This window comes from Melozone crissalis, unplaced genomic scaffold (assembly GCF_028551555.1).
Source record: "Melozone crissalis strain CALT ecotype California unplaced genomic scaffold, PUWL_Pcris_2 ptg000042l_1, whole genome shotgun sequence".
NCBI lineage: Eukaryota > Metazoa > Chordata > Aves > Passeriformes > Passerellidae > Melozone > Melozone crissalis.
This window is the reverse complement of record NW_026535820.1, coordinates 12223823-12251810: the sequence shown is the minus strand read 5'-3', so window position 1 is coordinate 12251810 and position 27988 is coordinate 12223823. Positions and strand designations below refer to the sequence as shown.

The 27988-nt window shown below is 37.8% G+C and overlaps 1 protein-coding gene across 1 annotated transcript; it reads left to right on the top strand.

Moving 5' to 3' along the window:
- On the top strand, positions 1 to 27898 carry UBE2V2 (ubiquitin conjugating enzyme E2 V2). The gene is made up of 4 exons (XM_054285014.1): positions 1 to 90; positions 16550 to 16695; positions 20039 to 20164; positions 25785 to 27898. The coding sequence occupies exons 1-4, from the start codon at positions 75 to 77 to the stop codon at positions 25929 to 25931; spliced, it is 435 nt and encodes a 144-aa protein (XP_054140989.1). The 5' UTR covers positions 1 to 74; the 3' UTR covers positions 25932 to 27898.
- Positions 27899 to 27988: the final 90 nt, after the last annotated feature.

The window sequence follows — 27988 nt, the reverse complement described above, 5'->3', positions numbered from 1 at the left end:
GACGGAGCCGCTCCGAGGGGAAGTGACGCGCGTGGCGTGCGGGCCCGGAGCGGTGTGGGGGGGGCTCGGACAAGATGGCCGGATCCACAGGTCTGTGAGGGGGGGCTCGCTGGGCCCGGGAGAGCGGCGCGCTGGGCTCCGGCCGGGGAGGCGCCCCCACAAGGGCCCGGGGCGGGTCTCCTTTCGCCGGGATGGAGGGGGGCGAGCTCTCCCCGATGGGAGAGAGCCGAGTGGGGAGGAATTGTCTGCTGACAGGGGGGAAAGGGAAGCTGCAGGGGCGCCGGAACAGGTTATCACAGAATGCCAGGTTCATTTAGGCTGGAAGAGACCCCTGAGGTCAGCGAGTCCCACCTATGGCCGAGCACCGCCTTGTCAACTAGAGCACAGCGCCGAGTGCCACGTCCAGTCCTTCCTGAAGCACCTCCAGGGACGGTGACTCCACCGCCTCCCTGGGCAGCCCCTTCCAATGTCCAATGAAAAGAAATCCCTCCTAATTCACTTCTGCCACGGGCCCCATCCCTTCCGTCCGTGGGGCAGCGCCATCCTTGTGAGAGCCCGGCCTGGGGTGCGTGCTGGGAGACCGGGCTCCGAGTGCCGGGGGAGGGGAGAACTGACCTGCCGAGGGCCAGCGATGGATGGAGAGATGCTGGTGTCCGTGGGGAAGGGAGGAGATGCTGTTAGCCTGCTGAAAATGCTGCAGGAAAGAAAGATTTGTGCTGAAGATTTGTCCCAGTGTACTGCTGGGTGAGCACAGAAGACGTGGTATAGCGGTATCTAAAATAAAAGGGCTGTCTGTGTCCCCTCTTTATTCGGGAGGGAAGGGCTCAGGCCTGTGTTGTGTTTTGGGACAAAGGTACTTCACTTTGGTGGTGACTGTAGCATAATGGGAAGGAGGAGTGGAGCTCTCTTCTCTGTGGCATCCATTGAAGCCAAAGGCTCTCTCATAGTGAAATTTAAGGGCAAAGAGCTGCCAGTCATCCCAGGAAGCCACTCTCAGTAGCCAGCACACCGTGTGTGGAGCACTGGTGTGCCAGAATGTTGTGGAAAGTGGTGACAAAGAAAGGGACAAGAATAGTGCTTCAAGTGCTAAATGTAGAAGCACAGTTTGACTGTCTCAGTTTCATTTCATGAGAAGCTTCAAATACAATAAGACCTTTCCCCCAGTGCTAAAACCTGAAGTCTTCAGAGGCTGGTTTCCTCTTCTCTCATCCCTGAGACTTTGTAAGTGGGATTAATATGGACCTCAGGACTGGGAAATGAATTGACTTCAGCAGCTAGTCTAGGGTAAATGTTGGCCACTAATTTATTTCTGCTGCCAATCCAGTGGATCTTTGGAGAATTGGGACTATCACAGAAGATAAAAAACATCTGTATATTTAAACTGGTCTTGGTACCTTGGGCAGGTTTTGTTTGTTTGTTTTTTTTTTTTTTTTTGAGGAAGGAGAGTCATCTCCAGTTGGTAATACATTTGGGGATGTGGGATTTTCAGAGTGGAATTTGATAAAGTAGCTTTTGAAGTAGCTTTTGCAACTTATGTGGAAGAGCAGTCCAAAAAGATAGCTATTGCCTATGATAAACTGAGCTAGTATGGATATAGAGAAACCCAAGTATTTGCTCATCTGGGAATTACTGCATTTTATTGTGTTAGGATTCTTTTTTACTTTTTTTCCTGTTGTCTAAATTTAAAAGGGTTTTATTACAGAGCAACACTGCAAGACTTCAGTTTGTGTCTGGGCTGACACTGGAGATTGCCTGTAATACACAAGGAGGCAAAATTGGTTTAGGTCATGTATTGAGCACTGGCATTTGGCATTCAACCTGGATAGTGCAGAGTATCAGCTACAAAAAATCTTTATAGTGAGGCTATTTTCTTTCTACTTCAACTCTATAAGAATAAATGGTTTTTGACTGAACTTGGATGGTTTCACTGCTGTAAGTGTTCTTTACAGTCTTACAAGAGTTGTTTTAAAATCTCTTCTATGCAGTTAATCAGATGGGGTTGTTTTTGCCTCAGAAATACAGCCACACTTAAAGTTCATAAAAAGGAGGAGATGTAGGAAACTCCTAATACGTGTGACTGCTCCAAACAATGTAAAGGGCCAGTACTGCATGTACATCTTGTTGAAGAAATTAAATTAAACTAATTTGTTGTAGTAAAATGCAGCAAGCAGGCTGAATCATCAACAAAACTGCTGGGAAAATTAGTCAGAGCTTCTAAAACAACATCTTCTTGTGGAGAAAATACTGAGACTTTATTGGCACACACATGGGGTGGTGGGGGGTTTGTTTTATACTTTCCACATAGTATGTAAAAATTCAGACTTCACCCAGAACTGCTCTTGCCAGGAAGCTGTGTTATAATCATTTGTGGAGGAGGACAGGGAATGATTTGCTATAGACTTAACTTTGTTATAGACTTAAGATTTAAATCTACCTAGCTTTGTTACTTTAGCCTGCTCTTGCTATAAAGTTCAACTTCATCATTATTTATTTCAGAAAAAAAAATTGACTGCATGAAGTCAAGGAATGAAATTCTAACAAGGAAGTCAACACCAAAACTTTTACTAAGGTCAACTGTCATTTATCCCAGAAATTCCTTTCCTGGGCTTGCTAATTCTGTGAGCAATAATGTAACAAATTATGTGCATTTAACAGCAGAGAATTTAGTTTGAAAATAGCTGTTCTTTAATGTGTGCCAAAGAAATGGTATATATGAGTGCTACATTGCTGTTTAATAAGCATCTTACCTGCTTTACAAAATCTTACCTGCTTTACAAAAATTACTGTAGTGAGTAAATTTTGCATGTAGATCCTGCATGTGCTAGAAATGGATGTCTGTAAGCTGCAGTTTGATCTGATATTACAACTCCTTCTGCTTGAAGCTTGATCTAGGTTATTTGTGTGGGTACAGCTGGAGGTCTGGGGTTAAACAAGTCAGTTTTCTGGAGAAGAGAGCAGCTATATGTAATATATAATTATCCAGTTTCATATTGCTTAGCTGGAGATTCATTCTGTTAATCTGTTTGAAAACACATAGTAGAAGATGTAAATAAACAGCTTCAAGTTAAAAGAAATATTTCACTAAGGCATACCATTTAAACATCTCTTGTCTATCTCAAGAAAAAGAAGCATATAAAAAACATCATTACAAGGAGTTAATTGAGGAGTTAACTTCTGCATTTTGATAATTTGGGTCTCAGTATTATATTGCCTATGATACGTAATATTATATACCTTATATATAGGGTTATACATATATATATATATACACACACACACACATATATATATATAGATATACATATATATATATATATAATGTGAATGTTCCCTAAAGGCACTGATGGTGTCACTAAGTGGTTAGAGTTTATGTGGGAAAATAGGAGAATTAAGGCAGCAGTGTCAAATATGGTGCTGTAACTATGGGCTGCTAATGCTTTTGTCTCCTTCCTCTTCAGCTGAGAGCTTCAGTAGCTTGGGGGAGGGTGGATAGGGCTGAGTTAATGAAAATTCCCCTTGGTTTGCTGAAACTGGGTGCTCAGGGAAGAAAAATTGACTGATCTACAGTCAAAATACATTATACGAGATTCCTGATTTATTTCTAGTATGTAGTCTTGAGCAACCTTTTTTGAAAGTGTGTTTGAAAGATACGTGGCTAGATCCCTGTGAAATATTTTTCTGTAAAATCCATACTTTAAATTTCCAGTCATTCTACTCTATAAGGATGAAACAGCTTCATTGTGTAACCTCATTTGCCCATGCAAAAATGTCCTTCCCTTTGAATTTATAGATGATTGATTCTGTGAGTAGAAATGGCACAATGCACGTCAGTGACTTATTTTCATAACTTTATTTTTTACTTCTATCTGCAAACACTTGGTGGTTGTGGAAGCATTTCTAAGTGTGCATGACTACAGTAAGGAGGCTGGGATAAAAATGAAGGGCTGGAAGTGGTCTTGAGTGCGTTCTAGACTCCCTGAGCTGTGGAGCAAGGGCTGAGTGTGCCATCCCTAATGGCTGGGGCTTTTGGTGGTGGTTGGGATTTTTTCTTCTGCTCTTAAAACCCACAATTGCAAGATATTCGATAACGTGAGATATTTTGCAATACTTTCTCTTAATTGCCTTGAAGCTCTTTTCTTCTTCATTCCAAATTAAGCTGATGTCTTGTCTCTTCTGTGCTTAGTAGGGTAAAGATTTATACCCTGAGTGTGGGACAGCTAGATATTAAAAGCCATTCAGAGGAGTAATAAGGGGATGTATTCGTAAGTGGGATGTAGAAGCAACGATTTAAAGACCACTTTTTCCACGTAGGAGATGTGATACAGTTTAAACTTCATGTCTAGAAAACTCTGCACAGGTAGGCTTCTCTTTCCCTCTGACCCGTTCAATGTTCGCTTCCTTCCTCTTTTTTTTCCTTCTCAAGGAAATAGATGTGTTTTTATCCACTGTGTTTTACCTTAAAGGATGTATTACTCCCTCCCATTCTCTCTTTTATGTCTCCACCACATTGTTCATTTATTCAGAACTGGTCCAAGAAGTTTAAGAGCTTTTTAGAATTTTAGAGTCCTCAGAGTTTGTTCTGTGAGTTTACAGTGTTAGCTCTGTAAGCACAGACTTCTTAAAGCTGCAAGTAATCAAACAAAACAAAAGAAGTAAAATACTGTGTTCCATGAGGCAGCAAGTACTCTGTGTGGAGCATTTTTTCCATCCTGTCCTATGCACAAGGAATTGCAATTGTGATTGTTCTCCTGCTTAAAAACATCTTGACAAACCACAAATAATTTCAGCTGGGTTGAGAAAAGTTTAGATTGCAAATTGCTTTAAAACTATATATAGACCATCAGTTCTTTCCAACTTTGGGGCATATATAGGCAAGATACTCTGTTTCTTCTCAGAGTTTTGCCTGTATCATTTTCCTGCCTTTGTTCCTGGTATTTTATAACTCTGTCTTTAAATACAAACCTACTTATGTCTTTCTGCCACAATAGCTGTGTAAGTGTTCTCGCTGCAAAGCAACTTACCTCTGCAATAAAAAAGTGGCCTACTTTGTAATCTTCTATTTGTTTAAGAGCTTGTTGAAAATTCAGGGATGTTATCAGACATAGTATTGAAGCCCATTATCTAAACTGTTCTGTACAATCCTGGGAAATTTTAGCCTGGATAAAGGCACAACACAGAGTTTCAGGAGGATGTGCCTTTCAGCAGTTGGAGGCAGATGGTCCGTACTATAAACCTAAGCATGCATGAGAAAGCTTCTCATGTAAGAATTAGATTTTCAAGTCTTATGAGGAGTTGGTGGAATTGAATTACATATGTATTTGTTAGTATTTTTGTTTTGCCTTATGGAAGATTTTCCAGAGGCAGTATTAAATACATGCTGTGAAACTATTCAGCCTCTTTTTGTTAACAGACCTTTCCTCTCTCTGTCCCTACTCTTTTTATCCACTATTATCTCTTCTATCTGTTATCTTTCATATTATCTGCTATTTTAGTATATCCACTATTAACTCTTTTTTATCTACACTGTAGCTCATATTTCATCTTGACTGAGACTTAATGTAAAGTACTAATCAGCTTCAGCTACTCCTGTTAGGTTTTGTTGTCATGTTGTCTCAGTTATCCTGTGGGAACCTCAGCAGAGACCATGGGAAGACAAGAAAGTGCTGTGGGGGAAGTGTTCAAAGTAGCCTTGATTTAAGTATTTGGAAGGGTTTTACTATATGCTGTCCTGCCCAAAGAATGTTTTTCTTTGTATTTGTCATTTGGAATACCCTAATGACATATAATTCAAACAATATTTTGAATTGAATCAGGGCAGAAACTTATGACTTGTGAAGCTGTCAGACTGATTCTGAATAACATGAGCTTCTGGTTTACAGCCTTTTCAAAACTGTGTGATGATTTAAGTCTGTGACTCTAAAGCATTTCCTAGTTAGCATTTTGGAAGGAATGGAATCTTCGACACTTAGAACTTCAGAGCTCTACAATCTTTATTTCAGAAGGATGAAATATTTCAACTAGATTTTAAAAATAGTCAGAAAAAATATAGATTCAGTACGCTCTTTTAGAAATTCTTGCATTAAATGTGTTTAATAGCATAAAGAAACAAATCACCTCCCTCCATTGTATTTGTGACTGTTCATAAACTGGATAGTTAAGTGTGTTTGCAATTTGCTTGAGTAAATCAAAACATTTTGTCCAATACATATAAAAGGAGTGTCCTTTATTCAGTATATTTGCAGTAAAATGTCCAGTTTTATTCATATAACTTAGAACTTTTCCAGAGAAGGAATTGCATGTTTTTTTTTTCTTTCTTCTCACTGAAATGGAATGTGTGATCATGTAAATATTAAATAATTTGAGCTTTTGAATACCACAGCATATAGAAAATAGCAGACTGAACTATGATTCTCAAAAATAATGTAGGAAAATAATTTAATGGCAGTTCTTTTTTACTAAATGTGTGGTGATTGGTGCATGTGCTGATTATATCCATAAGCATATGCTTATGTGTATAACTGAAAGAATAACATTACTTGCTTTGCATCGATAAAGGATCTTTATGTGTTGTACTGTGGACAGGTGCTGAGTCATGGTGGAAAGGACCTTCATGCACATGTCAGAACAACTGTTTGCTAATCAATGACTTGTAACCCGTTTAAGACAGCTTTACAGCTTTGCCAGACTAAATCCTTGATGCTCCTCATGTTATCTGGGTCACACATTGTATTCTTAACTTTTAAAGCAGATGCTGGGAAAGCTGTTTCATGACGAAATATTGGCCTCTGCTGAGTTCCTGTAGTCTCCTGCTCCTCCTGTCCCTTTATCTGGGAAAAATAAGTTTCTATGTCATTGTAATTTAAAAGGTAACTTAATAAGTATCTGTTTAAAATATTTTTTTCTCTCTGCTAACAGAAAGTCAGGTTTAAAATGCAAGTTTCAAAAATGAGCCATTTTAACTTCCATTAATTTTTTTTTCGGCTGTTATTTAGCTTTGTGCTTTTAATAGTGGGGTAATTACTAAACAAATTTACTAAACAAGTTTGGGGGTTAGTTTATAACTTCTCAGGGTAGAAATTGGAAAGATTTCTTTGCCTGGTAAAATCTTGATTCCTTAGACTATTAAATCACAGTTAATATTGCTGGTGGTTTTTGAAGTGACAGCTATTTTTTCTAACTCCTGTTTGCTGGCTTCCTGCCTTACATTGTTTCGTACAAAATTGAAACACTAATTCTCAATTTGCTAAGCATCACAATGCTTACTTTAAATTACTTTTCTAATTTCATACACTAAAACATATGGGAAGGTGGTTGAATTTTAGTATCTCATGTGTTTCATTCAGTGGTTGCCTATAAAGAGTAAAGTTTTGAACCTGTAGTCAGCTTTGTGCATTTCCACCGTTCATGGATGTCAATTGATGAGTTATTTAGTGATTTAATTGTTTAGTACCTATATGTTTTTTCTTATTGTATGAGGCATCACTGGTCATGCAGTGTCTTGTTTATTAAAAAAAAATCCATTTACATGTAATATACACTGATAAAGAAATGCCGCTAATATTGGTGCAGATTTGTAAAACTACTTTTAAGCAATTTACACCAATTTTCTTTTGGGACTGCAGTCCAGTTTAGTGGGATTTATGCTATAGTTTTCTGTTGTTGTGGTAGCTTTTCAAAAAAGTTTGTTTGGATGAGGTATTTTAATTACTTTAAAAAATTATGGGACTTTTTGAAGGTTAGAGGTTTTTTCCTTTTTTCCCCCCCCTTTGTTTTTGCCAAGAGCTTGCTTATGCCTTCTCTGTTATGTAGTCTTTACAGCATTTGTATCTGTAGTGAAGCAAGTTTCTTCATTAGTGTAATTTTTATGAGCACCATTAGTCATTCCCTGCCAGCAGCAGTACTCAGGACGATCGTGTTTGCATCAAAGTGTCAAGACAGAGGGATGTTGTTGCATCCTTGCTGACAAGCTGAGTTCAGCTGGAGTTGCTGTCAGGTCTGGGCTGTATTCTGTGTGTGCACATATCCAACCTTGACTGCTCTGTGCTTCTTCTCGCTGATGTGCAAGTGATGACTCTTGCTATTATTTACTGTTGTGCCTTGTGCAGCTTTAGGATGTGTAGGATATTGTTGTTCCATAACAAATCAGGGCAGTGGAGAGGGCATTTGGAAATTGGGCTGCAGGAGCTGTGGAATGCAGGTTTTCAGAGGTGCATGAGCCTTGGTAAGGGGAGATAGTGGAGAGTGGGAAAAACTTGATGGAATTTTTAAGAGATTGGTTCCTCCAGGGCTGCTGGTCAGAGGTGGGAGCAGCTCTGATGAATCAGATAGTTAATGGCAGCTGCACCTCCATCTGCTGCTCCTCTGGAAAAGGTGCATAAGGGGAAAGGGGTGGCAGTGGGGAGCAGTGAAAGAGGGGAGAGGCCATGAGCATGATTAGAAGTGAATAAAAATTTAACAGATATGATGTGTTTTCCTGGGGGGATCCTGACCATCATAGAAAGAGTTGTGTCCATAGGGCTGCGTTCAGTCAATAATTCAGTGGGTTATGGAACAGAATTGGTAAAAATCAAAGTTATTGGAAGGAGTTAACTCACTTCCTTCTGGTTACTCAGGAGGCAAGGTAAAGGAAGGGAAGGCTTATGTGATGCCTTGGTAAGGTACCTATTTGTGTTGCTAGTAATTTCTCACACTTTAAAACATAATTAATAAAACCTTAAATTGTACAAACTTTTCCCGAAGAAGTTCTGGATTTGGAATGTGCACTCTGCTGGAGAACTCAAGTTTAAGGTCTCGTCATTCTTAATGTGAAACCATCAGCAACTGAAACATTGAGTAAGTTATTGCTTTTGCAACATCAATTTTGTGTTTTGATCTGCTGAGATCTCTTACTCCAGCATCAAGATTTGTGGTTTAAACCATTTTAACATGCTTATAAATCAGGTATGTGTCTGCCAATCCAGCTACTAATGGGTAGCTGTCTAGAAATTAATTTCTTCCCACCCCAGTGAAACTACAGCTAGCACTGAAAATGTCATTCTATGTAGAATTTATCATTTTCAGTTATTATTGCTAGTAGGTAGTGTCTTAACGTTATGAGTATGCATATGAAATGGAAAGCCGGGTAAAAAAAACTGCTTCTATAAACCTGTGTTATCTTTATTGTTTTGTTGTTTGTTTGTTTTTTAAACTAGCATTAGTGCCCTGCCTTAAAGAAATAACCTCTATACCTGTCCAGCCCTTTTCCCCTCCAGCAAAATCTGAATGCTGAGTTGCAGTAAATGACCGAGACTTCTGCTCTATTAACTGTTTCTCATTAGCTGCCTTCTTAATATGAGCCATATTTAGCATGTTTATGGCTGTGGCTGGACTGAAATAAAAAGGAAATTCCTATGAAAGTTATTTTCATGAAGCCTAGCTTAAGTTAGGATTTTGCCTATTAAGATACTATCAAATGTAGGATTTCACTTAGGTGAAATAAATAGAAATTTTCACCAATATAATTCTGAAAACAAATATGACTTTACTTAGCTTTAACCAAAAATTAGGTTTTAAGATAAAGGGTTATAGCTTTCACACTGCTGTGGCTCTTTATTGCCTCATGCTGGGAAATGTTTCTCAGCAACTGACAGTTCTTTATATGAAAAAAACAAAACCCAAAACCTGATGAAATGCATAGTTTAGCTTCAGTGTGGTTCCTGGAATTGCACCTCTTCTTTGTAGTCTTCCAACTTGTGTGCTTTCAACATACTTAAACATACTTAATGTCAAATATTGTAAAAGGGAAAGGGGTTTATCAGTTACAGGGCTCCTACATGGTGTTCTATATAAACATATCCATATATATATATAGGTTTAGTCCTGCAAAGAAGTACAGTAACCCATTTAGTTCTTACCACTTCATACCTGTTCAGTATTGTAGCAAAGCTGGCTCTGAGTTACAGTGAGCATTGAGCACAGTGAACCAATGGCCTTGTGCTCTATTTGCTCTGTAGTGGTCATTGATGTACATCTGCTTACTTGAGCTGTGGAGTCTTACCTTCTACTCATCTCTTATTAATTCTTCAAGTTAGTTGTCTTGCTTCTTTCTTTTGGGATGAATAATTTCTATGTGGAAATGAATTTTCATCTGATTTTCTTCTTGACTTCTATTCCTAGAAAATTTCCATAGGTAAGCATAGTTAGATTTTCAAATTCATTAAGACTAACCTAAATTCATGTTGCTTACAGCTCTGTGAGGTTCAGACTTGATTAGTACCTTATTCCTCATCCTGATCAATGTGCATGGGTCACCTATTGCTGGTAAATATATCGGTTTCAACATTTAAATTAACATAGTATAGGACTTTTTCAATTTAAACTCAAATTGTTAATGCAGAATATTCTGTTGCTCGAGTTTCACTGCTTTGGAACATACTTGGTGGAGGAAAGTTGAGAAAAATAGCATAGAGTAAATGCAACTTTATAAAAATGACTGACATAAAGAATTATGAATTTGAATTTTACTGAAATACATTGAAACTGTCCTGGAAAGCAGTTGGAAACATCAGTTTACCTTGAATAAGAATCATGTCTTGGTTATTGGAAACAGTGATTTTACTATGTGTGTAGTAACACACTTGATTTTAAAACAAGAGCAACAAGAATAACAAAGTCCATTATTGAATTGCTGCATTCTGCTACTGATGCCAGCAATGGAGTTCTATTCTAGACAAAACTGTCGTGTCCAGCTTGGTTGTTGTACTAACTGAAATATTTCAGGGTTTTGGAGCTTGGTTACTGTGATCAGCCTCAGATAACTGCAATGTCATTAGGGTACACCAGGCAATACTTCTTGATAGTAAGTTTGTGATAGTAAAGCTTTTCTTGTGTGTGTTTTCAGAAGTGGTGCGAGCAGGGCAACTGGCAAACAAGAATACACATCAAGTTTACAAAAAAAAAAAAGCTTATTTCAGAGGAATATCTTCTGCAGCCAGAATAGAGTATGTTAGTATTTCATATACCCTGACCCTCTTTCCTCTCTCCCCTTACTTTTCTTTGTTTGTTTTGTTGTTTTTAATGTATTGGCATTTCAGGGCCTATTTAAGGCTTTGGTTGTTCTTTTTGTGGGTGTGTGGACTGTTGTTGTTAGTACAGCGTTTCAGGTTTTTACTTCATTTTGTCCAGAGCAAGATGAATTGCTCAGAGACTGAAAGGAACAAGTTGTTTTCTCTGTGTTTCTCTTTGTATTTTTTTTCTTCCTCTCCCTGCCCCAGGAGAAATTGTTTTATGGCTTGAAATTTGCAAGACTGACGTCCTTCCCCCCTTTCCATGTCCTTAGGAAATGCTTACTTTGCTGTGAGCCTGAAGCTGATAAATGGGGTTTGAGAGGTTTTTCTCTTTGTTACCAAGCTGAACATACTTTTCAGTTTCTGTTTTGCTGGAAGTCAGTGGGCAAGAGCCAACTCAAAAATTCAAAATTTTTCATACTACAGACTCCCTGACACAGCTGTCTCAATCAGGAAGAATAGCATCCCTGACAGTATCTGATTGTGTTGATGTAGGATTTTTTGATATAACTTGTTCTTGTGTGCACGTTAGGATTTGTTTGTAGAGCTGTCTTTTGGAGTCTTGGGGGCATGGGGTGTGCTGGGTGAAATGGTCCTGGTACTGAGGTAACTTTCAGGAGTGATTACAGTCAAGAACTGAGAGATTTGAAGAGAAACTGAATCTTGGTATGGAATGTTGGTTATGGACAATTACTCTAAAAAACATAATTTTGGGTCTTACAGAAAACTTCACACTTTAGGCTCTGAGCTAATCCATTAAAAGTTTGGGTTATGGTTTGCTTTTGTAACCTGCAGGGACAAGAGCAGGGTGTAGGTTATCCCACTCTTGCCTTTTACACAGCAAAGCATCATTTGATGTGTGAGGAGCTTGAACTGCCAACTCTTTGCAGGAGTGTGTCCATGTGAACTGTTTAAAAATGTGATTTAATGTATCCAGTGAGGTCTGTCAAATCTGACTTAAGTGCACATAAGTGCGGTTGTGTGTTCTGTCTTGTTGCTGCTGATTAAATCACTGTATCACTGCGTGATCTGACATTACCCACTGGGGAACTCTGTCTAGCAAGAACAGGTTCATCCAGGCAATTCTCCTTTGTTACTCCAGTGAAAGTTGTTGGTACTACTAATGGACACTGAAGATTCCTTTTAATTTTCTTTCCTGATTTTTTTTCAGGTTATGCAGATTCTGGATCAAAGCATAGCTATAACTTTTTTTCTTCACTCATCCTTTGTGGTAGTGTGTTTTTTATTTCTATTAACTTGGTGATTTAGAATGTAGTGCCTGAAGTAGCTTCCGATACATGAAAGTAGGCCCTCATGCTTAAATTTGGGGCCTTGTTTACTGAGTCTTCTTTCATTCTCTTCTAATTCCAGGGTATTAAATTTACTGATTATTTCATGGATTTGTGTAGTCCAGTTTCATGATTCAATTTTTAAATTAAAAACTATTAGTATATGTAAGCATGAGTGATGTTTTGTTTAAGAGAAATATATTTAGTTCAACTGTTTGTGAGAGTTTGGTAGAAGTTGTTTGGCAGTTCCTGTGACAGATTTTGGGCAGGGGTGTCAGGAGGCTATTTGTCAGTAAAATCCACAGTGAGGTGATCTTTGCAGATAAAGTGAAGAGAGGTTTTGCTTTTTGTTTTCTTAATCTGGATGGAACCATCTGTGTTTGCACATGCAGAGCCTTAGTCCATCATTGCAAAGAGCTGTGCTGGGTGCAGTGTTGTATTGAGCTGTAAATCACAGCCTGCTGAGGGAATTTACCATGCCTGTAGTTCTGCCAGTGTTCAAATTGACAGCTTTAATCCCCTTCACTTGGAAGTGTGAGGCTTTAGCTCTGCCTGTTACAGAGAGTAAAACCAACCTGTCTGTGCCTGCCTGAAGCTGCTTCGTGGTCCCATGAGCAGGTGGCACTGGGGAGAACACCTGAGGTCTGGTAGTCACCTGAAGAATGGTGCTGCTTTCTGTAATTTCATACAGCTAATGAGCTGCACGTGAAAAGAGAAAAATGTTTCATTGTCCAAATTCTGTAAATGAAATAACGATTCTTACTCAAATTCAGTCAGGAATGTTTCAAAGTTTTTAGCAAATACTTGATGAATTGCATTGTCTGGATTAAAGATAAAACTGCTCTCTGAAATACCTGAAATGGTGAGAAGAGGAATTTTTTTACTTTCTGTTTATACTAGGAGGAAACTTAATTTCTGGAAAATCCAGATCATCCTTGACTGGATTTCTAGACAGAAGTTCTTGTTGTTTTTTACTGGGAAGAGAGCACAATCTTGTGTGTGTGTTCCACTCTTCAAGCTAGGTAAATTTGTTTTGTGTAAAGGTTATAGCATGATCAAAGCAAGCATGTAGAGTGCAATAGCATGCACAAGGACAGGGGTAGATGCTCAAGACAATATTTAATTCCAGTTAATTTTGCTGTAAGTTTCTAAGTCTCTAGTTATAAATAATAGTAAGGGATTGTCTTTTGTTAGGTTGTTTGTTTGTTTGTTTGTTTTAAATCCACTGTGTTAATTTTTACATTATTCTGTGTCACTTGTCAGAAATCTAGCAATAATCATTTTCTATGAAAGCATTCAGTAATTACTTTATTAAAAGTTTGAAGTATTGATGATAAAACATTAGTCATATATGCCAGGGACATAGAAGCAGTTTAGTGGGTTTTGGGGGGGAGAATTTTGTTGTTATTGACAAGATTTTGTGTGCACGTGTGTTGGGTTTTTAGTTGGGATTATTGTGTATTTTTTTTAACACAAGGTGTTTTTATTCTTATTTTTAACTTCAGAACAGTGTTTTGCTACTTAGTTCTAGCAGTGATAAGAATGTTAGTGTGGGGAGTCTGGCTCTTGCTCTCTGATGCTTTTGTCTCTTTTCAGAGCAGATCTAAATTATTTTCTGGAGATGTTCTGGAGGTTTCCCAAGTCCTTCACTGCTCCCCTTGGGCAGTTATGGGAATCAGTGAGCACAGATAATATGATGGAAAAAATGTGATGAACGCAGGTCAGTTCATCATAAGGGGTTGTTGTTTTCTAGTGTCATCTCCTCCAGTTTAATGTGTTGGGTACAGTTTTATGATACAGCTGAGTCAGTGCAGTGGCTTTTTGTCAGAAAAAGCTCCTTTATCCTCACAGCCTTGGTGTTGCAAAGGAAGGCACTGAGAGCCACAGCAGTCAGCTCTGGCATTTGTTGTTCTTTTTTCCTGAGTCAATTCACTTGATTAACTGGTTGGATTTGATTTTTCCTTGAAGGAAAACCAGCTTTTTTTGCTAAATTAGTGTGACAATTTGGCTAATAGAGGAGCCTGGTTAGTGCAAGAGCAACAGAATTCTGGGAGAAGGCATGGAACATCAGGACAGTGAGCAGCTGGGTCATCTAGGCTGTGCTGAAAGGTGATGGCACATAATGAGAAATAAGCTTAAATCCTCTTTGGTACCATCTTTTATGTTCTTTTTAAAGAGCTAAACTGTGACTCAGAAGTTCTGCAGTCAGAGCAGAGGTTCTGAGAAAAGGTGGATTTAAGCTGCTGGGGAAGCCTAAATGTGTGAATGCTAAGGTACATGGGGTTTGTAGGAGGAGGCTGTTGTGGGTTTTTTTAATTTGAGACTGCACCTACCAGTCAGAATCTTTTCAGTTATGTGATGCAAAGTAGAACTTTATCATTTGGTTTGGCAGACTCAACTCAGAACATGTATGAATGTGGAATAAAAACTTTGTGGTTGAAGTGTGATTGTCAGTTCTCATCTCTAGTCAGAATTAGATACATAAATGTACGCACTTAATGTTTGTCACAAATCAGAGTGGGACCAGAGGATGGGAAAATGTGTTTTAATTATGGTTTTTAAAAGGTTTTATGTCAAAAAATTGAGATGTGGTCTGCTTCTTGATGTACTCTGCTGGTGCTCTCAGCACATGTGCTGGCTGGGCTGTGAGAAGACCAAAATGTTTCATTTTCTGCTCAGTTAGCAAGCTGAAGGAGCTCAGTAAGGGCTCAGATGAGTGGCAGCACCAAGGCAGGACGGAAGGTGAGGCCGTACATGAATGACTTAATTTCCTTCCACTGTCCTGTACTGTACCCGTAATGCTTTTCCCTGGGAATTTGGACAACTTGGACACAATAGTTTGTGCAGTTTTTGGAAGTGCCTCCCTAGTCTGTGTTACTAAAAAAAAGTTTCAAACACTGTTTAAGAGAAGTTATGGTTCTACCAGATAAGCTATTTGAAGAGTTGATAAAGGGTATGTGTATCTATACTGGTCCATATATCTGCATCAATTATCTGACTGAATAATAATATAGTACATTAAAACTCTTGATTTCTTGCATAGAGACTGCTTGGAGAACAGACTAGGGTAATGTAAAACCTGAAATCACAGTGATATGCAAACCTGAATAACTGATATGCAAAACAGTTTTCTTTAACCTTCATCTTTTTCAAACTTGATAATAACATTGTCTATACCCAGTGTTAATTTTTAGTTTTATGGAGCACCTGGATTCTTACAGTACTGGAAAGGATCTCTAGTGAAGATAATGGATAATACTATAGTTGTAAGAAGATATAAGAAAAAATAAGTAATTATAAGCAGCTGTAGCTAAGTGGAAGTTTTATGGTATTGTAATATTGTTACTACATCATTGTGCATATTATATTTGAAAATAAAAGCATTCCATGATTGCATGCGTTCCATGATTGTTAATTACCTTTCTTCCCTCAAGTGCTGAAGTACCATTTTAGCTGATGCTGTAAAGCAATTGAGCATCGTGTTGTTTAATATCTATCAATATCTGCCTATTTTCATGAATAATAATACAAATCCTGTAATTATAGTTTGGTTAGTGACTATTAGTTGGTGCTCTCTAAAGGCAGTTAATCTGTGTATTCTGTTTTGAATATGTCTTTATCTCTCTTTAACAATTTAATCAATGCTTCTGTGCTTTTTTTTTCTCCTCTGGCAAGTGGCAGTATTAATCACTAGATTAAAAAAGACTTGATTTTCAATTTGCTTTCAGATATTAGTCTTTTGTTGAGTTTTTTTTAAAAACAAGTGTAATCAAGTGGAAATATTTCAGTCTTCAGTTGACATTTTTTAGGATAATCTGTGTTAAATGTTACATTCTTTAATTTTGTTTTGGAGTAAATTTGCTGTATTGATTTAATGTGGATTCTGGTTGATTAGAACTTGACAGACAGTCAATTGATTTTGAAATGTACTGTGCTTGGGAAAGAGAATGTGAACTAAGCCATCTTAGGCTAAAGAGAGTTCTCCTATTTTCTGTTTTATGGCTTGTATTGGTATTACTTGGTAGCAATTAACCTCCAGTGAAGCAGTTAGTTGCTTCAAAGCAATTAGAGTGCTAAATAAATTTGTGCAGGCAATATTTGCTTGACTTGGAAAATACATTGAGCAGTTGCCCGTGTGGAACATATAAAAGCAAGGAAGTTATTACCTTTTCCTTAATGTGAGCAGTATTAATTACATTGTTCCATTCTCTCTAGTTAAAGTACCTCGTAATTTTCGCTTGTTGGAAGAACTTGAAGAAGGGCAGAAGGGAGTGGGTGATGGTACAGTAAGCTGGGGCCTTGAAGATGATGAAGATATGACACTCACCAGATGGACAGGAATGATTATTGGGCCACCAAGGGTAAGTGTGATGAAATAAATCATTTTTGTTAGGTTTTAGGCAATACAAAATAAAAAAATGTTACTATTCTACAGTGTAAAGGAATAGTTAAAATTCAATGTATAAATTTGTAGAAATAGTGTATAATTTTTCATTTTCTGGCATGTAAGTGTTTCAGGCTAGCCTCCCTGTTTCTACAGCTGTCTGTAAAAGCCAGTTGTGATCTGAGACATATTTTACTTAGTTATGAATATATTAATTCTGTATTTCCACTGTTACTGAACATAAGTGTACACTGATAGTACAATAAACAGGTAACTGTCTTTCCCTATTTTGTCACATGTGCCTGATAATTCCAATTTTGTAGTAAACTGGCAATGCATTTTCAACTTCTACAAGTTTTATTGAGTCTTTCAGTATAACAGTGTTGGAATTTCACTTGAATCATACTTAAATACTAGCAGCTTCTAATTACCTCTAATCCTTCTGACCTTTGAAGGTCTGTAGAATGTCATTTAGACTGACACAGCTTGCAAGAGAAGTAATCACCTCTTGTGTATATCAACCATATCAGATATGAGTGGACTTCAGTTGTCTTACTGCACGCTTTCTCCTAGGTTATAATATGATGCAAAAGATCAGTGTGTAACTGAGACCTTTAAATGAGTATATCTAAGTAGCCCTCAGTTAGCACGTGCCTTTCACTGCTAGAGCGAGACCTGCCTTGTGTGTCCCTTGGTGCTGCAGGGCTTATGGAATGAGCTGTCCAAGACAGAGATCAGAGCTCTGCCTCAGTGAAAATAACGTCTTCCAAAGTAGCAGAGTTCCAGAGATAGATTCAGTGTAATTCAGATTTCTTTTGGAAGTCCTTTGCCACTTGCAGTAGGCTGCTTTGAACACCTGAATGACCTTGCTGAGCTCCTAAGAATTGGATGCAGCTGGGAGAGGGCAGATTTAATGTATAATCACAATGACTGTATGCTTTGGATATTAGCTTCTGTGGAATCAGTGTTGGAGTCCATTTTGAAGAAAGTTTGTAGTCTAATCTGTTGGGATAAAAACTTGAAAATTTTGACCTAGCTGTCATGGGGTCTCCCTGGCTCTCCAAAAACCCTCCAGCACTGCCTGTGACTGCTTTCTTGTTCAACCTAAGGTAGACTACTACACATCTTTGAAAAGAGATTATTATGTCTATAATACTATATTTATAATACTACTATAGAAGATCCCTTGTGTTTTTAAAAAACAATGAAAGTACTTAGCCCAGCTTGGGATACACTTTTCAGTCTTGGTCAATTTGTAGTTTTGTGAGTTTATTTCCTTTATGATAAAGCGTGTATGCAAAAAATATATCTTGTGCCATTTCAGGGACACACAGCCTTGCAGATAGAATGACTTGCAATATGTAGTGACTGCAGAAAGTGAAAGCCACCAGCTCCCAAACCAGTTACAGCACCTTGAGAAGAACTGCATATCTAGTTTCATGGCCTGTAGAAGATGTGTGTTTTTTGGAATTGGCTGAATTAAGTAGCTGGTACAGTTAGGCAAAACATGGAGAAAGTTGCTAATATTGTCCATGAAGTTCTTCTCATATGAGGCTTCTCTATAGTTGTGGAAAAAAAAATTGCTTATCAGTTTTTTTTATTGCTTCATTTGAAAGGTGACCCAACAGCAAGAGAGGAAGTTTAGATTTGTTTTGGATTAATGGAAGCATTTTTTTGACTTACAGAAAATGAAATTTTAGTTTTTTTGGGAAGCTGGCCAGGGATGCCTGGCTTGCAGTAAAACAATTACTTGATAAATTGAGCAAAATTGAGAAGCCACCTGGATAAGGGAATGAAAATGAGTGCTGTTCTTGGGTTTTTCCAGAGTTGTGAGCAGAATTATATACATTTTGGCCTATTTTCACTGTAACTGACAGCATCCCTCTCTGGGGAAGAAAATTGTTCTGGCTGAATGAATAATGAGAATTTTAGTTACTGTGTTTTCTGGCTGTGGCAGCAGCAATGTTACCTGTAGCAGGATAAGATGACTTCTATCTGGCCTTCAGCTTTTAATCATAGAATCAGAATGGTGAGGGTTGGAAGGGACCCTAAAGATCCTTAAGCTCATCCTTAAGATGTTCAACATCCTGTGCCATGGGCAGGGACACCTCCCACTAGACCAGGTTGCTCAAGAGCTCATCTCATCTGGCCTTGAACACTGCCAGGGTTGAAGCATCCACAGCCTCCCTGGGCAACCTCGTCCAGTGCCTAATTACACTCGCAGTAATGGGAAAGAGTAATGGAAAAGCTTTAGTTTTTCGCTGTTTCTTTGTGACCTGCTTGCTGTTCAGTCTCTGTGCATGCTCAGAAATTATGGTACATGGTTAGGGTGCTTCAGTAGTCCTGTTTTCACTCTGCATTTTAATTAACCACAGACTAGCCTGTTGGTTGATGCTTGGCTGTGTGGTTGATGCTTCTGCATGGAGAGTGAGTGACAGCTGACTGATGCAGAACAGGTTAAAGATGCTACTTCTGGAAAGCTGAGAGGCATGTTGCTGCTTTTTTGTTCATGTTGGCTCTTTCTGTTGTGCCAATGCAAAAGCAGGTGTAGAAATGGAGTTCATCTTCATTTTGGAACACAGAGGCACGTGCATCAGTGACCAGCAAAGCATTGATCTTTGGTATGGCCTAGTTGACAAGATAAAAAAAAATAGAACCATATCTAATTCTAAGTATACTTGCACTTAGAATTATCTGTTCCTTGGTCACTTTGGAATGACATCTGCAAACTAGCAGTCACTTTACTGTCCAAGCTCATAAATCCTCCAGTAAACCAAGTGATTCTCAGCTGCAGAAATTTCAGATATTTTCTGTAGTGCTAACTACTTCCAGGATATGTTTCTTTTGCAGGTTATATTTTTATTTTGGTTTTGGTTATATCTTAACTGTTAAATTACTGGCATTCCTGTCTTCCTCCATTTCCATTTTTTTTACAGTATTACATATTTCATTATGGGGGAAGGTGGTAATTTTCCTAAAGCTAATTGATTTCTCTTAGTCCTGTACTGTGTTGTTTTGAGGATGCAGGTGGATAGAAAGGATGAGAGCAAATGTGAGTTAAAAACAGAATTGTATTAAAACTTGTGTATGGTGCAGTCAAAAAGCAGTGCAATTTATGCATAATCATGAAGTAATCAATATTGCCAAAACAGTGGAAATCAGTCAGTAATCCAAGACCTTCAGTTGGTATACAATATGAACAAATTTATATTTATTTCATATTTCATAATTGTTATTCCTCTTGCCTTTGTTCTGTTTTTAAAAAATTCTTAATATTTAGCTTTCAGTAAAATGCATTAGTCTGTTTTTTTGCTTTCTAGACAAACTATGAAAACAGAATATACAGTCTGAAAGTAGAGTGTGGACCTAAATACCCAGAAGCACCTCCTACAGTTAGATTTGTTACTAAAATTAATATGAATGGAATAAATAATTCCAATGGAATGGTAAGTTGAAATGGTAAGATCAACCATGTTGTTAATTTACACTAAAAATATTTCTGTGAAAATCAGGTGAGGAATATGCATGTTGCACAGAGCTTTCTATTTAGTGGTTATAAGTACAGATTTCATTTGAAATTTGGTGGCCTATTTCTTCAAATCTTTGTGGCTTTTTGTGGCTTACCAATGAGATGAGCATTATTTATAATATTAAGACAGTTGTTTCTTTTAAATGAAGATGAAGGTTTTAGTTTTGAACAGGAAAACAATAAGTGTTTAAGCTCTGTGTAGGTATTTCCCTCATAATACTCTTATAAAAGGGGATTAGTTTTGTATTGTAGGAGGAATATTACAGATTCTGTCTGATGTTTCCACTAATTAAAAATTGAGGTTGTTCCTGATGAGACTCACTCTGGATGTAATGAACTGGTGTATTTATACTCTTGTTTCCTTTATACTGGATTTATTCAAATCCAAGGTGAGATTCTGAACTTCGGTCTTAAGACCTTTTGATATAGCTGGTAATCACTTGCATTTTAAAGGTCAATTTGCAGTAAGTTGCTTTCTCTGATCCTGCAGTTAGGGTGGGATGAGTTAACAGAGGAGCTGTGGCAGCAGCTCAGGCAAGCTTGTTACCAGGTTCCTTAAATACTGTGAGCAACAGGGGTGCCCCTTTGCTCAGACAGGAGCTGTGAGCTGCCTTGCATTTGCAGTGGTGTGTGCATCTGTCAGCAGGAAGCACAATCACAAACACAATCACCATTTGTGGGTACATTTGTCTTTGGTGAATGCAGAGTAGTAGGGTTAAGGCAATACCTAAAGGTGTGTTAGCATATTTGGATTTTAAATAATTAGTGAGATTTACAAGAAAGATGGACTTGCATTTCTGTAATTAACAGTACTGAACTGTGAAGGTCAAGTGTCTCAATGACTGTAGCAGGGGAAGAGGTTCTCAGGGTATATTTTGAGCTGTTGTAAGTTGTAAAGTGGTGTTCTGGTTGGTCATCCAAAGCTATTTCACTAATGCTTCAGAAATAGTCTAAAATTACTCTGAAAATACTTTTATGTAGCTAACAATCTTACTCTACCTGAATATCCTGTTAAAATTGCTATCTGCAAATTAGCTCATGCCCTTAATCACAAGTGTGGCTTGTTGACTAAGGGTGTGTGTTTATTGAGAAGTTGTGAGAAGCAAAAGCTGCTTATGGTATGTTTGGAAGATGATTTTCATACCTCTTCCTAGTACTATAGGAACGTGTATTATTGTGATTCAGTGAAGAAGTATGCTGTCATGGCTTAATCTCTGCATACCTCAAGGTATAGGTGTTGGTTTCCAGAAGAAGGACCTTAGACTAGCAGAGCCTGAAGGCTCTTGTTTACTGAAGCCAGTAAGTTTGAGCTTCTGTTTGGAAAAGTCTACATTCACTCAGCTTGCTGAGGAACAGGATGACTACTGTGACAGGAAATCTGTGTTGTTGTTTTAAAAGCACTGTTCAAATTGAGTCATTGGTACAGGAAAAATTGATTTTAGTAAGTTAATAATCTTACATCAAACCATCATTCATTTTTTGCCCCAGAAGATAAACTTGTATATCTTATGAAGGATTTCCTGTGCAAATGCATAACTTCTTTTTTTTTCCTAATGGGTTCAAATGGGAATGAATAGTATTTTTAATGAAAGGAATTTTCATAAGTAGTGAATTTAAAACATATTTATTATATAATTTTTAATGTGCCCATTGTCCCAGTGTCTCGCATTTTATCTTATTTTGTCTTTGTGGTCATTAGAGGAACCGTGGAACAAACAGTGGGGCAGGTTCAGCATCCTGGAGCAGTTGATATAGATGCTTCCTCATAGCTCCTTCATGTTTCTTCCAAGCTGTTCTCCCACTTTCTGGTCATCTTTCATTTAATAGATCATAAGTGGTTTGAATTCTTTGAATTAATGGCAGGGTTTCATCTGCAGACTTCCTCTACTGTCCGTGCTTCTGCAGGCACCCTGGGTTTTGACATGTGGCCAGCTTTTGGTCACATTGCTTGTAGATGTCAGGAAGAAGTTGTGACTTGCTGAAAAGAGACCTGAGACAAACAGCAGCTGAAATTGTTTTGTCTTAGCAGGTTATACCCAAAACATTTGTAATGTTGTTATGGTAGGCTTGTGTGCCAGTTAACATCTGTGGAAAAGTAGGGCCCACCCTGGGGGTTTTAGAGGGTGATAATTTCTGTTGAGTTAGAGTGTGAGTGGTACAGGGGAAAGACAGATAAGTGTAGTTACTAGGGATCTGAGCAAGCTATTCTCTTACTGCTCTGTGGGCAATGGTTCTCTACTTTCTTGATTAAAAATCCCTTTACTCAGAAATTCCTTTACTCTTTGCATGAAAGGGCATGTGTGTAATGAATTTATCAATACTGACAGGTACAACTTTATTGACTTTTTGTTTGATTAGTCTGTGAGAGAGGAGTTTGTAAGTAACTTTTCTGCCAGCAGCATATCTTCAGGAATCACTGTTTGATAAATTTACTGCAGGAGAGGAGAGAATTAGTTCAGGAATATTTTATCTCAAAACACTAAGGTGCTCTGAGGCACCCCGTTAAATTGTCTTTCTTTTCTTATCTGCAAGTTAAGAAAAAAGTTTGTAGGTTTTTTCTTTTTAACTTACCTATGGATCTGCTGTATTTGTGTACAGAATTAGGTTACTAAAGTCAGAAAAACAAGTCCAAGTACTTGTGTAGAGCTGCACAAAATGCTTTTATGTGCTAATGGCATCACTGTTGTAAAAGTGTAGATTATTATTGCTAATGCTACAGGGTCTTTTCTCTTGGAGACTTACTTACTTATCTCATATTGATAAAACACAGGTTGCATTCTAATGTGCTGTTTGTTTTCCCATTTTCTTTTGAGGTTGTCTGATTTTTGCATCTGTGATAGTGCTCCTCAGCAGTCTATCTTGCAGGATTTGCAATCACTTCTGTTCATTAGGATACCATTTACAGCTGGAAATACTTGTTTACTTTTAAATCACTTAGGACTCTCAGCTGTAAATCTGTAAGCTGCCCAGTTACTGCTTTGACTATGTTTGCTGTAGACATTTGCTGCTAGTTGTTGAAGTTACTTGGAACATTGTAAACACTAAATACTTTGTATAATTGTGTTAAATAATTTGGTTTGTTTTCAACTGTTTAAAAAAATAATGCATTTCATAGATTGCTTCTCTTATTATTCAGGGTTCCACAGTGGTGTACCTCCCCCCCCCCAATAAAATAGTCTAAATAGTCTTCAGATTGCAGTTTGCAGCTTTATTAGCTTTTATGAGACCTTGAAATGTCTCCCTGTGTTCCAGGATGTGCATTTGAATATTACCTTATGCCTTTGTGTGATTTGAACATAGTTTGTGTCACTCTCTTAAATGTCTTTAAATGTCTTATCATTGTTCTTCATAAAGTGAGTTTATTATGCACTAACTTGGAAATCAATTCTGCAAGACAGAAAACAGAACCTGAGCCAAAATCTTTACTGCTGCAAGATGTTATGAAAGAAGTTGGTGACTTGCAGAAAAGAGACTTGAGATAAACAAGCAACAAAAATGTCATGTTGCAGTAGTCTTTAGTCAGAAAACATTCACAGTAACGTTAAAGCAGAGTTTGCAGTCTGTGAGTTTTTTTGTTGCAAATTCCCAGGAAAGAAGAAAACCAGGAGGAGCTTACTCTTAAGTGATCAGCTCTCATGTTCCAGTCTTTGTAGAACTGCATTATTTGAACAGCAGTGGTGACTGGCTGCTGTGTGGTGTAATTGAGGCAAACATCCAGACCTGAGGGAAACTACAAAGGCAGAATTGAGGAGAAGCAAGGGGAAGGAGGATGATATGAAAGCAGAATTTCCAGACTGAAGTTAGATGTTAATTTCTGTAGTCCCAGGCCTACTTCCTTTCCAGTCATTTTGCATCCTATCTACCACGTTAACCCAAATACCCCTTTAAAAAAGTAGCAATAGTACAGGAATTACAGCGATGATTTCACCAGTGCTAACTTTCACAACCTTTTTCTGTATTGGCTCATACACTCATGTATTTTAAACTGGCATGATGTTGCTCCATAGTTTAGCTTTTATTTTTATGGTATTTTTCTTTTTTATCAAATGTTTGCAATAATTATTAAATCATCTGACTGCCATTCTTACTGTAGCTTGATGATACAAGTTGTTGTTGGCAACTCTGCTGACTTTAAGGGGTTCCCAGCTCTGAGCAGAACATTGTGTGAAAAGAAATGCTTTAAAGTGCTGAGCTGTAAATAAGGTCACAGATCCTACCTAGTTTAAAGCACCACCTTCATTCCAAGGTGGTGCTTTAAACTAGGTGGGTTCTGTCAGTTCAGATCACAAAATATTTCCCTGTATATGGTTTAACTGAGCTGGTAGGCAGTAGCACTGTTGAAGGAACAAGAGAGGGAACATAAGTTTCTTGGGATAGTATTGCTGCCCAAGCCAGCATGTTGTTAAACCTTGGCCTCAGTTTCCTCCTACAAAAAGGTTTAGTCTCATCTGGTGTTCTGAAAATAGCCTCACTTCAAATAATCTAGAAATAAAACATCTGTGTTAACATTTCTGATTCCAGGTTTTTTTTTTTCTTTCAGCTTGCCCTAATTAAGATGGGATAAGAAACTTCTTGATGTTTTATGCTACCTAAATCATAAAACAGTGGTTTCCAGCACTCTTGTAGCCATATGGGCTGCAACTCTACCAAAGGAATCCAGTAGCATGCAATAGCCCTATTCCTGCCCCAGGGCCTGCTTTGCAGTTGCACAGCTGTAGGCCCCTCTGTGCTCTTAAGCTCTTCCATGCAGGGGTTGGGAATTAACCTGCTGCCAGAACAATTCCCAGGATGACTTTCAATTGCTGACTTTCCTGTGGAAACCTCCCTGTTATAATATAATTGTGTAAATTGTCCCACAGGTTTTATAAACGCATAGGAGAAGTCCCATGTCCTTTCCTTTCAGTTCATATTCCACTTGGTAAGTGATGTACAGTAATCTTCACGGCTCCGTAAGATGACTTACTGTGAGAAGGATGCAAAGAACTAAGAAATGTCCAAGCATTACAAATCAATTATTTCAGTGTTTCAAGACATTTCTTAATACATGTAGTGCCTCTAGATGTATGAGAAGCAGCGTGTAATATCTGTGTGAAAGAAATCACCAACAGTACTTTTAGCAAAGAAATAATAAGGGAAATGTTCCTTTAGAAAGGTGCATATATTAGCATAGTGAAGGTGATCATTTGTTTCTTTTTGGGGGTCATTTGAAAAAGACCTATAAATTTTGTGAGGTAGCAGTTTCAGTTTTGCAGTGAACAGTTTGCTGATGTCCTCTTACCGTCCTTTTTTCCTTCACACTAATATAAGTAGCAGCACAGATGGAAGGGTCCACCTGCATGGATTTTATTGCAGAATCTGTATCTGTGTGTAAGTATATGATTGTTTTCCTTAAAATATGTTAGGAACACAGGGACTTTATGCCACAGAGAAGGTGTCAGGGAATCTTAGACCATTTCTTAGAGCAACTGTCGATAACAGTTATTTATGTAGATATTTTGTGTTCAGTTATAAATTAGATTTCTCTCTTCTTTTTCCAGGTGGATGCACGGAGCATACCAGTGTTAGCAAAATGGCAAAATTCATATAGCATTAAAGTTGTACTTCAAGAGCTAAGACGTCTAATGATGTCCAAAGAAAATATGAAGCTTCCACAACCTCCAGAGGGACAAACTTACAATAATTAATTTTAGCTGATTCTCAAACTTCTGTCTTAAAACAACAACCTTCTACTCATGTAATGTCTTGATTAAATCTCACAATGCAAACACCCACACATTAAAGAATTTCAGCTGGTATACATGACCTGGACATTTGTAAGAATATATATAATATATGTATGCCCAATATGTTTTCAGGCACTATGGGAGAAAAAGGCAGCACAATTATTTTTTTTCTCTTACTGAGGCACTGTCATTTAAGCATAAGCCTGAAATAGCCTATGATTGGAATTCAGGTTTTACAAGATGAAAGCATGACAGAAAGTGTCAGATTGCTGTGGAATAATATATGTTACTGAAAATAATTTCTGGAGAAGGCAAAATATAAATGGCATGCTTTATCCATCTTGCTTAGTAAAAGAGCTGCAGTTAAATTTGTTTTAAGGTAGCAGGTACAGTGAATACCGTTGCTCATCTTGTTTAATTTTGCAAGGGTGTGGGTGCCGACTACTAGTAGTGTCACAAAGTATGTTCAGGATTGTTTTGATACCTGTATTTATAAAATGGGGGGATTAATTTCTGTTAAGCAGCTCCTGTGTTACATGTATTGGACATGGCAAATATTTGTTTACAGTCTTTGTTCTAATAAACCATGCATTTAAGTTTTAGTGAAACAAAGGAAATGTATGGATATGTGATTGAGATTAAAGTTAGTCTTAAAATGTAAATAAACTGTGGAAAGTGTCTGAGGCTGTGCCATTTCTATAATAGTCATGTAATATATGTACAGTAACTGGCAGAAGTAGTGGAAAGCCAAACATAATATTGCTGCTGGTGTTACGTGCACCTTTTGCTCTTATCACTTTTGTATGGTTAGTTTACTTGAGAGGTCAAGATATTCCATATGTTGCAGGGGAGTAAGTTCTGTCATCTGTAGTATCACTTCGTTAGAGAAACTTGCACTCTGTGTGTGTGTATATAAATATATTAAAAAAAACCAACCCCGAACACCAAACTAAGCCCAAAATAAAAACAAACAAAACCCCCTTGCCTACCCATCTGCCCTTTAGTTCACCTCCAGATTCTTTCCAGAAATGAACTTAACTTTCACTTTGCTTACTTGACCTCTAAGCAGTTTTCAGATCATATTGCTGAAGTCTGTCCTACTTCTCAGTCCTCTGTCTTGTTTTCTTACATTTTTTCCTCTTTTATGTTACTTGCCTTTTTTCCTTGTCTGTTCCACTTTTGCCTTTTCTGAAACACACAAAAAAGAAACTTCAGGAAGCTTTACTAAAAATCACACCTGTGCTACAGATCATCATATTTTCATCTGCTTAAGATGAATCATTTGCTGTGATGCCACTGTGTTTGTAGCTAGAAGCTTTCTGCCTTTCCTGCAGTCCTCAATCTGTTTTTTCAATGTGTTCTGTCTGGTGGGAACACTGGTTTTATTTCTGTTACTGATTTCTCATAAGCAAGTAGGTAATGCTGTTCTTTTGGATATTACGTCTTCTTTCCCTGCCCCTCACCTTGGAGAATGCAAACCTTTGTTCATTTTGGTGAGAGTATGTGACATTGGGAGTGAGTCAGCTGTTTGCATTCAAAGTTTTATTTAGTGGTTCTTTTGAAAAGTGGATATGATCAAAAGCCATCAACAGCTAGGTAACTTTCTTTGATAAGCCTTTGCCTGTTTCTGATGTAAACAATGAAAAGCAATAAACTAGGTATTATTTTTTTTTTTAATGGAAAGATTTGATTGATATTTGTCAATTTATGCTTTTTAGACAAATTAGGCACTTCCAGAATTGGTGGATTTATAGCTGCCAGCTACCTCGTGTCTGTATTTATATAACATATCATTTGTGATGGTTTGGCTGAAGTGCATTGCAACATTTTTTTTCCTTGTTTTAATTGGAATGACTTTGATGCCATTAAATCTTTCTTACACTAACACTGCTAATCTATATTCAATCAATTAAAATAATGGAACTGTACAGTTCTGAGATGTGAATTTTTGGGGAAGATTACAACAGAAGCTGTTGAGAGAATGCTTGTAGACTATTATTTGGTTGGTAACATAATTT

Excerpts from the sequence above, each read along its gene's own strand:
- UBE2V2 (XM_054285014.1), top strand. Across the intron at positions 16,696-20,038 it reads TGATTATTGGGCCACCAAGG|ACAAACTATGAAAACAGAAT; the intron begins GTAAGTGTGATG and ends TTTGCTTTCTAG. Across the intron at positions 20,165-25,784 it reads TAAATAATTCCAATGGAATG|GTGGATGCACGGAGCATACC; the intron begins GTAAGTTGAAAT and ends TTCTTTTTCCAG.